The sequence below is a fragment of the Halichoeres trimaculatus genome, unplaced genomic scaffold (assembly GCF_033239565.1).
Source record: "Halichoeres trimaculatus isolate MK-OKI-2021-1 unplaced genomic scaffold, fHalTri1.1 fHalTri1_scaffold_3, whole genome shotgun sequence".
Lineage (NCBI taxonomy): Eukaryota > Metazoa > Chordata > Actinopteri > Labriformes > Labridae > Halichoeres > Halichoeres trimaculatus.
The window spans coordinates 12,956,147-12,969,493 of record NW_027437181.1 but is presented as its reverse complement, the minus strand read 5'-3'; the positions used below and the strand labels follow the sequence as shown (position 1 = coordinate 12,969,493).

Sequence of the window (13,347 nt, the reverse complement as noted above, 5' to 3'; positions counted from 1 at the left end):
AGTCACAAAACAATCCCTCTCAATTTAAATGCCCAAAGTCTCATTTATGTCCAGTAATGGTTTAAGTTGTACCATTTGGGTCTACAGCGTTCAACACTCTCAAAAGCAAACCCAGTATTTATCACAAATAAAGCAGAAATAGTAAATACAGTTAAATAAAATAAAACAGATTAAAGTGAAGTAAGATTAAAGATTAAACCATCAAATATGACGATGACTTTAACTTATAAGAATTAAATTCTCAAAATTAATTCCTGAATTAACCGATTTAAAGTTCATTTCCTGCTTTTTAGACACTAAATGCCTAACTTCTTCTTTCTACAGATGTGCATTGGTGAAAGCAGTTATCCTTTGCTGTGTCTTATTAAGAGCTCATTCACACATGAATCTCTGTACAAATCAGCATCTGTATGGGTGAAGAAACTGTGATGGTGGAGCACCTCTGTGTGTTCAAATGCAGCATTGCAATGAGGTGCAGTATAGGAAAACAGCACATGTGGTGCAAAGAAAAGCTGCACGTGCAGTCGCACATGGATAATTACAGTACATATTAGATAGAAAAGAAGGAAATGTAGACAATATTGATTATTAGAAGGGAATGTAATTTGATATGTGTTGAACTCAGGTCACTTTCAACTGCTGGAAGGTTTAGCAAAGCCTTAAGTTATTCCTGTGCCAGTTTAAAAGCAAAGTATTTATATGACCATGATAGAAACACACTCATTTCCCAGGATAAGCTGAGCATGAAGATTTGCTGGCTGCAGCTGTGTGATGAAGTGACAGAAATGTGAGTGGTATCCACCTTGTTGTCCAACTTACAGAGAAACTGAAAAGGTAGATGTTTCAAATGTTTGAAATTGCCCCAAAAGAGATGTTTGAACTTTGTATAGTATTATATTGCACACTTGAATCAAATTTAAGGCCTTCTTTTCTTTTTGAGGTTATTTACTGAGTTTGTGAGGATGGCAAGAGTCCAAAGCGATGGGCAAGTTGTGATGGGTTATCTAAATTTAAAATGTACACATTTGCAAAGCTCCTGAAACTGAGTAAAAGGCATTAACGTTAATAAGGTCAATAAATACAAGGATAAAATTCAAGCTAAAAGAAGAGGTGTAAGTTTGTGTGCAAAGATTTCCAAGACCCAACATCCAGTGCACCGTGCAAGATCAGACCATGTTGGTTTGGGTGTTGGGGCTGCGACTCTGCAGGTCCTGTACCTGGTCAAGAACCCAGTGGATGTTTGGTCTCTCCTGAGGGTTTGACACCATAATGGAGCTCAAGAGCATCTGCAGGCCCTCAGAGTAACTGAGAAGGAGGTAAAACATACACCAAGTAAGCACAAGGAAGGTGTATAAAACAATTTATGGGATAATTATTAGGAAGAGGGAAACTTATTTATAGCGAGTGTCTATGGAAAAAAAGCTAAGGACTTAAAAAGAAACCCTGTGACTGGACCAAACGTGTTTTTAGAAGAGGTGTGTTAATAAAGGAATTACCAACACTTGGTATTTTTTACAGCCAAATAAGTTGCCACGGACTAATTTGGATGTTATTTTTTCATTTAAAGGAAGTCTTGGTATGTAGTAATGTTGATTTTGAGACTATAATAACTACTGTGTACTGTCACACTTTGAAACATTTATTTTGTAACTGCAAATTTTTCTTTCCACAAACTTATCACTAGAAGAAAGAGGGAATAATTACTTCTTTTCACTAGCACATAAAGTTTCACCGTGGCTCGTATTACAGTCTGAAAAACTAACCTGCAAGACTGTGGAATAGTCACTGGATTCTGGACAGCCAGGGCAACACTGTCCCCTTTCTGGAACACCAGGTCATACGGCCCCTCCAGCATCATCATGCAGTAAAGCACACAGCCAAGTGACTGCAGGAAAACATTAGAGTGGAAAAGGTGATGAAGAAAGACAAAGATCCACAATTAAACCAGGAGACAATAAGGAATACAGTTCCTTACCCAGATGTCTGTGCGCTCATCAATAATACAGTGACTCTCCACATTAAAGAGTTCAGGGGCTCTGTAAGAGATGGTGCACCTCTGGGCGGCCCAATCCTGTATAGTCATGGCTTCTCTAGTTCCTCTTACCTGGAACAAACATGGCAGGGGAAAGGATTTTTTAGTTTTATTTAGAACAGATGCTGGATGCATCTTGGCTCCCACCACTGAAATGTTATAAGGTCTTCTTCTTCAGACATAACCCATCTTCCTCTCCAGAAGAAAATGTCATCCAGGAGGTAAAACAATTTGCGCAGCTCTCACTAAATGGTTCATTTTACACATATATTAAGTCAAAGCAGCATGCTGGGAAATTCAAAAAAAAGATTCTCTGTATCTTTTCATCATCAACTTTTTGTGTTTCACAATTAGTACACAGTTACCTTACCTCAATTCTGGCACGGTTCATTGAGCCCAAGTCCATCAGAACCGGCCTGTCATCCTCATCTAGGAGCACATTTGTGGGTTTCAGGTCTCTATTAAATCCAAGCAAAGATACAGTATATGTTGTGTGTAAGTAATAGAGTTAGTTTTAAAAAGAAAATGTAAAACTGCTGTTTGGAAAAAAAATAAAGAGTGGTGACTGGTATAAAAAGTTGTGTCTTATCTACACCTGAATCATCCTTGGCAAGTGTTCACTGAATGTGTTTACATGTGGAGACATATCACCTGTGTGCATAGCCTTGTTCATGAATGGCCTTCAGTCCAGAGCAGATGCCACGAAAGATTTGCAAAATCTGCTTTTCAGGCATACAGCTCCCCTTATCTCTCAGCTTCTCCAAAACCGACCACAGGCTACCTTTCTGTGGACAAACATTCCAACAAATCAGAGTCAACACACAATCTGGGAGTTTATCCTGATTTTTACTGCCTGCTGAATCAACTTACCCTTATATAAGGCAGGAGAAGCCAGGCTTCACTCTTGCCTCCTCGATCAACAAAGGTGTGGGCAACCAAACTTAAGATGTTGGGGTGATTGAACATCTGATGCATCTCCATCTCTGTCTGTGCCTCCTGACGGCCTTCACGGTCATGGCACAGGATCCTCTTCAGGGCATAAAAGCGCCCATCTTTTGCCCCCTCTACCAGATCAACATAGCTGAAGCCACTAAAGAGGCGAGAAAGGGAAAGAACAAAGCTGAAAATACCCTTTTCTACTTGCGTCATTAACAAATATGTGGTTAGGGTTTTTCAACTTTAGATGGACAGAAGAAATGAATAAGACGAACAATTGCATGGTTTATAATTACCCTTCGTCAAGTTTTTGGATAAAGTAATATCTCATGTTTTCGATTGTGATGGAGCCACGGGAGCAAATGCACAGTGTCTGTCCCATCTTGACTGGTACATTGTTTGACAACAAGCGCAAATAACCTGTGGGTAAACGCAAAAGTAAAGGGTATGTTAAGAATCATGACTGTAAAAATGCGCTCAATAACACAGCCTTAGTGTGATCTAATTGAAAGCAGATAAAATGGGACAGCGAATAAGTGCCAGGTATTAAACGTTAACTGTTATGTGAGCTAAGTTAGCAAATCTAAGCAACTCGTACAAACTAACAAAATCTTTGAGGTGGATTTCCTAAGACATCCCCAAACTAAGTGCCACTGTATCTTGGTACATAGCAGTGAAAAGCTTAAAATGGGATTCTGGGAAATTCTGAATGCCACAAATCTTACCTGTTTATGTGTTGTTTACCAAGTTAGCTTCCAGCCATATTAGCTATTCTTCTGCTGTGTATTCTTCTTCGTGGTAGATATTAACGGTTGTTTCTCCGTGGAGATTACGCGTTACCGCCACCATCTGGACTAGTCATGGTACCTTCCTCCGTTAAAACAAATAGACATGTAACTCAGCTTTACTCCCCGTGGAGCTTTTTTTGTAACTTAGGTTTTTCTTCCTAATTTTCAAAGTTCTGCTCATAGGCATATTGCACATTTACAGTAGAATTGATAATGGGATAGTGGTTATTCTTTTTATGTGAACGAAATAGGTTTAGACGGTGCTTAGGGACACCCAGCGGCGAGATACGCGATTGCAATACATGAGAGGCGAAAATATGGCGGATAACAAGCATAACAGACGGCGTTTCACCGAAGACGGAGGTGATATTTGTGCTGTTTTGACTCTTTACATAATGTATAACAGTAATGCACAATATCAAGGGTTAGGTTGCTTTGTAGCGTTACCTTAAAAGAGGCCCAAATTACATACTACTGTACGTTGAGAGGAGGGTTTTCTAAACCACATCAAGCTAACAACGTTAGCTATCGTATTTTGAATGCGTGTATAAAGTTAAAGTTAATATTATATTGAAGTGAAGGGATGCTTTGATACTGGGATAAAGTTACTTTGGGGTCATTAAAGTAATACAGCAAAAATACTCAGCATAAAGGTTGTATTAACCATATGCTGGCTGGAGTTAGCATAGCTAGCTAGCTTGCAAGTATGAGCGAATGAGTACTGCTATCTAAACGTGACTTTTACCTTTCAGACCATTTCTACAGCACTTATAAATTGATCTGAACTTTAGTATAATTGGTGTCATAATGTTTGCACACACAGCCTCTTGATGAACTTTAAAATCTATGAGTTAAGTGAACTAATGATACCTTGAATATTTATATGGGTCGAGATGTTACATTAGCCACGCAGGTAAAGGTGTCAGAATTTTATTACACTCTCAGGTAACTGTTGTTCACCGTGTTGAGTTGTCTTACCTCAAGCAGGGCCGCAAGAGGAGGAAGGCAGAGTGAAAACTAAGCCTGTCTCTTGTAGTACTGCGGGAGGAGAGGGAGCCGCAGTCAAACGCACATCCATGCATCTCACATCTGAAGAGGAGGATGAGTCCTCAGACCCTCCAGCTCCCTGCAAAGTCTCCAAGATAGGCTTTAGCATGGGCAGTCAGATGGGGAAGAAGTCCAACCCCATTTCCATCAAACTTGGTGCATCAGTAAGTACATGGAAAGAGTTTTTAACCTTCCTTGTTAACAGAGGAGGCAAAAAATAACCACTAGTCAGATTGTGTTTGATATATTTGTTGTAAGGTGTGTTAAAAAAAGGTTTTCAGCGATAGATTTATACGCAAATCTACGACTTTTAAAGTACAAGGCCCAAATGTAAGGTTGTGCTTTTTTATGTGAATACAGTATAAAATTGTGATACTGCCAGGGTTTTTTTTTAAATATTTCCTTTCCTAATCTCCTCCAGAAACCTAAAGAGCCTGTTCCAGTACTTCCAAAAAAGAAGGCAGGGCTGGCGTCAGTTTTTGATGAGGATGATGTAAGTGTACATGGCAAAGTGATTTCACAGTTTTATAAACTAATGGATGGCAAATATGCAGATGCTGAGTTTTTTCCCTTACTCTTTTCATGCAGAGTGAACCAGAGGAGATGCCTCCTGAGGCAAAGATGAGGATGAAGAACATTGGGAGGTACACCTAACACACTAGTTGTGTTTCTCATATATATACACAGTTCAGTTCTAATCACGCTTTTGTGGTCATGGTTTCGGTGTAGATGGTGTACATTGTTGTTATTTTTAATACCCCAGATTACCATATACCCTATAAAACCACTATAAACAGATTATTATTTTTTTTAATCAATTCTGTTATTCAAAAATCTGAAAGAATGAGGCTTTTCCCATTTAAAACATCATTAAAGCTGAGTGAAACATTGCTAGTTTTAACAAGCCAAATCCTCAGTAAGGAAAGCCACTGTTGGCTGTCCCAGAAGTCACTAGAAGCCACAAAATGATACTGCTGTTAAATTTGCATATTAATCATTTTGCATTATTTGTCATAGACTCTGTAGGAGAGAGAAATAACGTGGGGTAGACAGAAAGCAGGCGAACCACAACATTATAAATATGTTAATGATTATATAAAGGTGTATATATATGTATATATATACATAAGTCCAGAAAACATTTTTTTAACCAAATAGTACCAACCATGTCACTTTCTGAATGTTAATGACTGATCTTTGATTTTTAGGGAGACACCTACATCTGCAGGACCCAATTCTTTCAACAAGGGCAAGCAGGGCTTCTCTGATCATCAAAAGCTTTGGGAAAGGAAAATGAAGGCTCAAGCAGACAAATTATAAATATGCTACACTTCTTGTGACTTATGGAAGGTTTTGTAAAGTTCAAACTTTGACTGAGATATCTTCGAATGCTGAATGATTTTTCACTGTCGCCTCTATTCTGAAACCTTATGAAAAAGCAATGAAGAATACTTCAGGCCTTCAGCGATACTCAGTGGTTGAACCTGGGTTTTTGTTCCTAACCACTGCAGACTGATGCTGACTGACAAGGCAGACAAACAGGAACTAATACAGCGAGTCAGAAAAATTGTCTAAACTGTCAGATTTGCTACAGTAGCGTAATACTGGCTAACATCTCGGAGGCCTCGTCATCCTTTTCAGGCATACTTGTTGCTGTAGGCCCTCGCAAACTGTCTGTGTTGATCATCTATTGTTAGTGTAAAATTGTACAAAGTAAGTGTGGATCAGTCTGAATTTTAAACCCATAAATGGGGACTGTATGTTTGAGTGTAATGTTACCGTGTGCTTGTGTATGTGTGTCACAGATTAGAAAGGCAGGAAGTACATTCTCCACATACGTGTACAGTCTTTTGTTTTCACCTGATGTGTTATGTCACTGGCAGATGTGACTTTTTATATGTGTTGTGTGAAAGTATTTTTGGTTTTCTGCAGTCAGCACTATATTTGTTCACTAACTCTACCAAACATCAGGTCTTGAACTTATTTTTGTTTCAGTAGAAGCATATTTTTTATTCATTTAAGAACTGTTTGAAGACCACAGCCATGACAGTGAAAACCACTCCTGCTTAGAGTCAAATGAAACTGTATTAAGGGGCATATTTCTGGTTTTAGTTTTGTATCACAAAGCCTTCTCTTCAGAATTTCAGCCCCGATCATTCGGCAGTTAGAACTAATTTTTTAATTTTATTATTATTTTTTATTTTCTTTTCTTTTTGAAAGATGAAAAACTAAAGCTTTGAAATTGTTTGCTGTCCTCCAACCGCTGTTGACGTCCTTCAAATAAAGTGTGGTCATATCCTCTGCTTTAACCTGTTTTATCACACAGAACTCTCAATACTACATATTCAATAAATAATTCAAAATCACATGAATAAAAAGAACAGGAATAAAAAAGTAAAGTTGTCTGTCTTGTGTAACAGCACACATGAAACATAACACAAATTAAATACTATGTTTAGCAAAAGACAAAGTTCTGTACAATTAAACATAAATGTCAAAGGTATAACAAAACAAAAGCTTTTTTTTTCACAATACACCTCAAAATGTTTCAGTGAGCAGTTTGTCTTAAAGCAGACACCACTACAGGACACCACAGAGGGTGACTCATGCTCTCCATAAAGTGTCCTTGTATTATTTATTAACTATAAATTATAATAATGAATATTTACTATGGAAATTTCCTTGACAATCAGTTTGTTCACCAAAGTCTAGTACTGAAAACTGTGATATGAAATAAATATTCTGTGCGTCACGTTTCAGAAAGTTGTCTGAGATCATTGGTTTGGAGCAGTTCTGTGATCAGGCATCGCCCTCAACAAAGACTTCCAGAAGGTCTTGGTGGCTCCAACAGGTCTGCCTGAGGCCCAGTCCAAACTGGGTAGTACCTTTAAGGCCTTCTGAACCAGGACAGGCAGTGGGGGGTTTGGCTTTGAAAGAGATGCTGACACTCTGTTAGTCCATATCAACTGGAGTTTGGGGCTTGAATTTTGAAGCAAGGCCTAAAGATAGAAGTAGTTCATCATTAATGTTTTGTATTGTTCTGAGTGAAACTTAATAGTATAGTTAGATCAGAATCATTTAAAAAGTCTCATCAAAGACAAACTTAACCGCTTCATAAACCCAGTATCAGAATCAGAAAAAGCCACTCTTTCAGCACACTTGACTCAAAAACAAATCACGATTCCCTTCACCTTTTCTAATGGTTTCGATTCATGTCAGTGAAGAGATAAAGCAAAAGCATTGTGGTTATCTGAAAGTTATAGAGCTGAGCTGAAATTCAAAACCAAAAGATGTGACTAGACATGCTTCTTCGAATATGTATGATGCAATTATATGTATAACAGAGAAAGGCTCACTGACATCTGTGTGATGGCTGAAAGGGGTCTTGAGAAGGTATTAAAGTCATTCAAACCAAACTAAATAAGGTCTTGAACATTTTCTCTTGCTGTATTTTCATTATAGCAACTTTTAGTGTCTATTACAAACTTTGGTTGTTTTGTTCCTGCATAGTATTTAGATTCAGTGTCATAACCAGGCAAGGAGGAACTTATATGTTTTCTAAAATCCTTGGTGGTGCCCCAACACCCACCTGGACTCCTGATTCCAGCACGAACACAGCACTACTGTTGGAGAGGTAGTCAGCTGACAGGAGACAGATGAGCATTCTGCTTCTCTGTATTGCCAGGACCACATCATTCGTGTATGCTGCAATACAAATTAAAAACATCTATGAATACATGCAGTCAATAAAAACATACACACTCATAGATGATCCTCTCACCTCCTCCAGGTAAAACATCCCTTTCCAGAAGACAGAGCCGATACCCCCACAGGTCCTCTAACACCTGAGGAAGCAACACTTCTAGTGGTGTCTGACTGAATTCACCCTCCTTAGAGCACAGTCTAGGTAAACCCTCTGTTGATAGAGTTACTTTTGTTTACAAGGAATGGTGGATATATTTGGCACTTACAGATATAATGTGCATTGAACGTGTTGGCCCACCTTTCTCATCAGGGTCAGGTCCTGCTTGGGGGAGGAGGGCTGAAACTCCTGCAGCCTCTGACAATGAATCACTCCAGAGAAACGATAGAAACACATCAAACTCTTTCTCATCTGTGTGAAAGGGTGCAAAAATAACAACTTCAGAAATGTGTCAAGATGAGTCTGTGATAAGCCTGTCGCCTTGGGTTTATCACCACTAAAAAAAGTGCAATTTCATAATGTGTAACCCAAATTTATCTTGCGCACTTCCTGCTCATCAGATAAAGATCATTTTCAGGTGCTTTAAAATAACTTTTATTTAGTGCAGTGATGCTTTTTCATAAGGTTTCATGCACAGAAAACAGATTTAATCTACATGTGGTAAGAGTTTTTGCAGTCAGGATGCACACACATATATCTTTTGGTTTCTGACCGTAGTTTCTGACTCTGTGTGTTTCTACTTTCAGACCTTTACTATGTTTCTGATGTTGGAGGTAACATCTGTAGATGAGCTGTAGCTCCAGGCGTTTCACATGCAGAACAACTCCAAGTCCGGCGACGAGCAGAAATGATGCAATGGGATACCCAACCAGCGATGGCCATCTGACTAAAACACAGTCAGAAGAATACACTCATCGGATAAGGCTTCATCTTTACAGCATCACTTATAACTAGAGCTCAGCAGACAACAACACCACATTTGCAGCTTTTATCTCAGCATTGAATGAAATTGCTAAACTGATGATGTAAAACAGAAAGGTTTACATGTAGGATGATGAAACAGCCTACTGGGTTTTGCTGTCTGCTGCAATGTGGTTGACGCATCTATTAATAAGATGATTTGAAAAGAAAAAGGAAACCAAGATGTTCAACACTAATCTGCTCTCCTGTAACCATTCGTTATTCATATTACATTAAGGTTTATCCAATCATGCAGCTATGAAATAATACATCTGTGAAGAATGACAGAAATGGAAAATGAATTACCTTTACTTTTCTGCTTGAGCTTGATTGTGACGCTGCTGTTCCCGAGAGAATTTGAGGCCATGCAGGTGTACGTGTTGTTCAAATGTTGTGGTGTGACCTCTTTAATGATGGATTGTTGTATAACTTTATATACTTGAATTTTCACTTGCTTCTGTCTGAATCAGAACAGAGTTTTAGCTCATTTCACAGCACCAAGCTGAATTATTAAGTTTATAGATTTTTCAGATGTTCTAAAATTGAATTCTACAGCCAGTGACATTCATGCAAAAACAAATCTTGATTTGGAAACTCACTGTGGCTTCTCCATGGGTAGCACAGACGTATTCCCTGTATTACCATTGTGATGCATGAACCACTGCACCTTGGGTGAAAACGTCTTCTCAAATGGAAAATTTACCTCACATGTCAAAGCATAAGACTGACCTAAAACAAATACAAAACAAAGCCTTTATGATCCCAATCTACATATTTCTAGGATGTGTTAACAAATTAACAATTAGAAATCGTGAAATGAGTTATCAAGTCCGATAGCTGAGGAAGTTACATCATATAACAATTACATGTAGTTACCAAGCTCCACTTCCTCTGTCATGGTGCCATTAGGATACATAATCCTGGGTTGTTTCGGTGTGTGCTTAGCTGTTTGAGCAAAGGGAACAAGGTCAGACAGTTCTCCATGATAATCTCTTTGGTTTATCATGCAAACAGCACATGAGCACAACTTTCAAGGGACAGTTTAGTGTTTTGGAAGTGGGAATGTTAAGGTAATTGTCAATAGTATTATCCACAGGCGATCTCGATTAGCTTAACCCCTTTGTTGAGCCAGCTTCGAAGCCAAGCCATCAACCACTGACTCCACGTGGGGTTTGCAGTTAAATATGCTTTAAAAAACTCCAAACAAAGCAGTTCTTGATGTGAGTGTAAGCCTTATTTTCAAATTAATCTGTGCTTTCCTTTGCTGTCAAACAGTCGATCCATTTTTGCATCATTTTAATGTGCAACATAGGTTAGTCTGCCAGCTGTTTGGGTCTGCAGGCTTTTAAAGAGACAAAAAAGTTAGAGAGTAGTGATTTTGACAGAAATTATGATATGCCATTTACTGAGGACATTACTGTGGTAGCATGCGACTCAGCAGACCAAGAACCACAACAGCTGATCATCACAGTCCTTACAATACAGCATCTGGCAACATCTGAAATAGGGCAACTCAGTGCTGCTGTTTGATAAAAACAAGTGGGGGTCATCAGAGTTCAGATATTCCACCTAGGCTTCATTGATATTTACTCAAATCCTAAAGAATTGTGACATATCAGTATTTATTGAGAGCTGACTTAACTTTCCATAAAACCAGCAATGCAAAATTTAAAGCAATTTAAATGTTTGATAGCGTGCGCACATGGTGAACTTACGTACAGCTGTGACATTAACCGCCCTCCTGAAGGTCCATCGTACCCCTTGCTCTATCACTGTCCGGTCACAGAAATAAACACCAGTGTCCTCTTCATAGACTTGACAGAGACGTAACACTCCATTTTCCTCACAGGAATCTCTCTGTTGCTCTGACACAGCTTTGCTACCCTGTAAGAAACCAGAGAAATATTTTTACTGTAATTTGTTTTTTCTTTGGAGGGTAAGCCTGTTTATGTTTATAGAAACTGTACCTTGTACCAGATGACATTTGAGTTGTCACTACAGTTGAGACCTGGGCAGGGGATCTTCCCTTCTTGTCCAATGAGCAGATCTACACTGTTCTCCTCTGCATTGAAACATGCTGAACTGTACCTCTTCACCACCTGCAGGTGTAAGAACAGTTGGCTGCCACTGGACAGCACAGATTAGTTCACATGCATCACAGACACAAAGAAATGTACTTAGTTTGCTTTTTAATACACATAAGAAAAATAGTTTTCTAAAGTTTGATAATACAGATTGAACAATTGTAAATAAAACAATATAGCTTGGCAATGGTAATTTCTAGAAAAAAAAGAGATTTCCAAGTATAATGTTAGATTTTTTTTATCAGTGAAACCAGGATTGTTACCTTTCAAGGCAGGTGTAACTTCCAGAGTATTTTGCTTCAACTAAGAACTTCCTCCCACAGTCAACGGGGGGACCTTTGATTTCTTCTTTGCCATTTCCAGTCCTGGACCACGCCACCTCCACAAGCTGATTTACCCGCTTAAGACACGGCATCATAAAGATTTCCCACTCCACAGCTTTGTAGTGCTGGTGTGTAGTATTCTGCTGGAGACCTACAAACACCTGATAGCTTTAACTGCTGGTGCTCTGAAATATGTTTTGTTTCATTTTTAATGTACGGTCTGAAGCCACTAGAAGGCACAAAGTTTGAAAAAGAGTTTAAAACTGAACTGAAATACCTCTCCTTTTGTGTCGGTGATACCCCACACAGCATGTCTCAGGTGAAATGGGAAGAATTAAAAAAAACAGAAAACATCCACTTTGCATCCTGTCTTGAATCTTCCAGATAACTTCAGTCGCGGTGCTGAAAAAATAATCTTAGCCTAGTGAGAATTTTTGTCTGCTGCTTATGTTCATCTGTTTAACCACATCTGGAGTTCTTGGTATTTTTTCTTTTTAACGTTCATGTTTCCATTTCGCAGTGCGGCTTCGTTGCTGGAGGTGTGAACTGTTTTATGGGTCTTAGACATGTTGGTGTGGTAGGTGGTGTTTTCTGGTTTCCTGTATGGTGGTGTTTTTTCAAGATTTCACTGAAATATGCTCTTTACTACTGTGTAGCATTGAAACGTGTCAGCCACTTCCTATGTGAAGAGCAGAAGAGCTGTTCTTGTGAAATTTGTTGTAAAGAAAAACAGCTGGTTTCATACAGAAGAGAAATAACAGGTGGTGGACTACATTCAAAATCAGAGTCAGTGAATGAAAGACACACACTCTACTTCTCTGTTAAGAAACTTTGATGGCTGTATGTAAAGGTGTGAAACAAGACTGTCAAAAGTGGAAATTCCAGTAACGAGTGGAACAGATACAGAAGATAAATCTAATCAGTAGATGTTGTGGATTCCTGCGATGCTGCTACATCTACCCCTAGCTCTGCTGACACTGAAATGGTATGGATAATGAATCACTTTGCCCTATCAATATTTTCATATAACTGACCCCTTGAATAAAAACTTAGTAGTAGCTGTATTATGGAATTACTTACAGAGTATACTACTGGTAGTGTTATAAGTCATTCAGTTCTTTTTTTCCCTGTTCCTCAATACAAAATAATAATAATAAAATTAACAGCTTCAGGGTTCTCAACTCTTTTTTATTTTTAAGTTTTTGTAAACTAGTAATTTTGTAGAACTTTTGGAAATGTTTTAAGCAGTATTTAAGCAGTATTTAATGTCCGTTGATGGTACACTTTCAAAGGCTCACTTTCTGTATTTAGCCTACTCATTGAGCTAACACAGGGGTGGCCAACCAGTCAGAGACCGAGAGCCACAAAAAATACTGTGGTACTAAAAAGAGCTGCATCACACACACGCTTCCTGTCACACATAAATGAAGGGACAAAATCAAAAGATTTCCGAATTTTGAAGTGACATTTATTG

At 38.6% G+C, this 13,347-nt stretch overlaps 3 protein-coding genes across 3 annotated transcripts; 1 reads left to right on the top strand and 2 right to left on the bottom strand.

Moving 5' to 3' along the window:
* Positions 1–101: 101 nt before the first annotated feature.
* Positions 102–3,804, bottom strand: stk16 (serine/threonine kinase 16). Its single transcript, XM_074665641.1, has 8 exons — positions 3,694–3,804; positions 3,265–3,388; positions 2,903–3,122; positions 2,684–2,817; positions 2,403–2,490; positions 1,976–2,104; positions 1,764–1,885; positions 102–1,305 (listed from the first exon to the last, which is right to left on the bottom strand). The coding sequence occupies exons 2-8, from the start codon at positions 3,348–3,350 to the stop codon at positions 1,167–1,169; spliced, it is 918 nt and encodes a 305-aa protein (XP_074521742.1). The 5' UTR covers positions 3,351–3,388; positions 3,694–3,804; the 3' UTR covers positions 102–1,166.
* Positions 3,805–4,011: 207 nt separating this feature from the next.
* On the top strand, positions 4,012–7,147 carry pcnp (PEST proteolytic signal containing nuclear protein). The gene is made up of 5 exons (XM_074667164.1): positions 4,012–4,119; positions 4,744–4,967; positions 5,225–5,296; positions 5,392–5,447; positions 6,012–7,147. The coding sequence occupies exons 1-5, from the start codon at positions 4,059–4,061 to the stop codon at positions 6,121–6,123; spliced, it is 525 nt and encodes a 174-aa protein (XP_074523265.1). The 5' UTR covers positions 4,012–4,058; the 3' UTR covers positions 6,124–7,147.
* Positions 7,148–7,228: 81 nt separating this feature from the next.
* On the bottom strand, positions 7,229–12,455 carry LOC141788270 (interleukin-18 receptor accessory protein-like). The gene is made up of 12 exons (XM_074667163.1): positions 12,151–12,455; positions 11,814–12,024; positions 11,434–11,593; positions 11,182–11,350; positions 10,343–10,411; positions 10,066–10,195; positions 9,773–9,927; positions 9,255–9,392; positions 8,807–8,917; positions 8,585–8,719; positions 8,393–8,508; positions 7,229–7,802 (listed from the first exon to the last, which is right to left on the bottom strand). The coding sequence occupies exons 1-12, from the start codon at positions 12,236–12,238 to the stop codon at positions 7,578–7,580; spliced, it is 1,707 nt and encodes a 568-aa protein (XP_074523264.1). The 5' UTR covers positions 12,239–12,455; the 3' UTR covers positions 7,229–7,577.
* Positions 12,456–13,347: the final 892 nt, after the last annotated feature.

Bases quoted from the DNA above. Each gene is read 5' to 3' on its own strand.
- stk16 (XM_074665641.1), bottom strand. From the start codon at position 3,350: ATGGGACAGACACTGTGCATTTGCTCCCGTGGCTCCATCACAATCGAA. The intron at 3,123-3,264 runs GTAATTATAAAC...TCGCCTCTTTAG, and splicing joins ATCCAAAAACTTGACGAAGG to TGGCTTCAGCTATGTTGATC. The intron at 1,886-1,975 runs GTAAGGAACTGT...GTTTTCCTGCAG, and splicing joins ATGAGCGCACAGACATCTGG to TCACTTGGCTGTGTGCTTTA.
- pcnp (XM_074667164.1), top strand. From the start codon at position 4,059: ATGAGAGGCGAAAATATGGCGGATAACAAGCATAACAGACGGCGTTTC. The intron at 4,120-4,743 runs GTGATATTTGTG...TACCTCAAGCAG, and splicing joins GCGTTTCACCGAAGACGGAG to GGCCGCAAGAGGAGGAAGGC. The intron at 5,297-5,391 runs GTAAGTGTACAT...CTTTTCATGCAG, and splicing joins CAGTTTTTGATGAGGATGAT to AGTGAACCAGAGGAGATGCC.
- LOC141788270 (XM_074667163.1), bottom strand. From the start codon at position 12,238: ATGCAAAGTGGATGTTTTCTGTTTTTTTTAATTCTTCCCATTTCACCT. The intron at 9,393-9,772 runs GTAATTCATTTT...ACTGTGTTTTAG, and splicing joins GCTCAAGCAGAAAAGTAAAG to TCAGATGGCCATCGCTGGTT. The intron at 8,509-8,584 runs GTGAGAGGATCA...TTTGTATTGCAG, and splicing joins GGATGTTTTACCTGGAGGAG to CATACACGAATGATGTGGTC.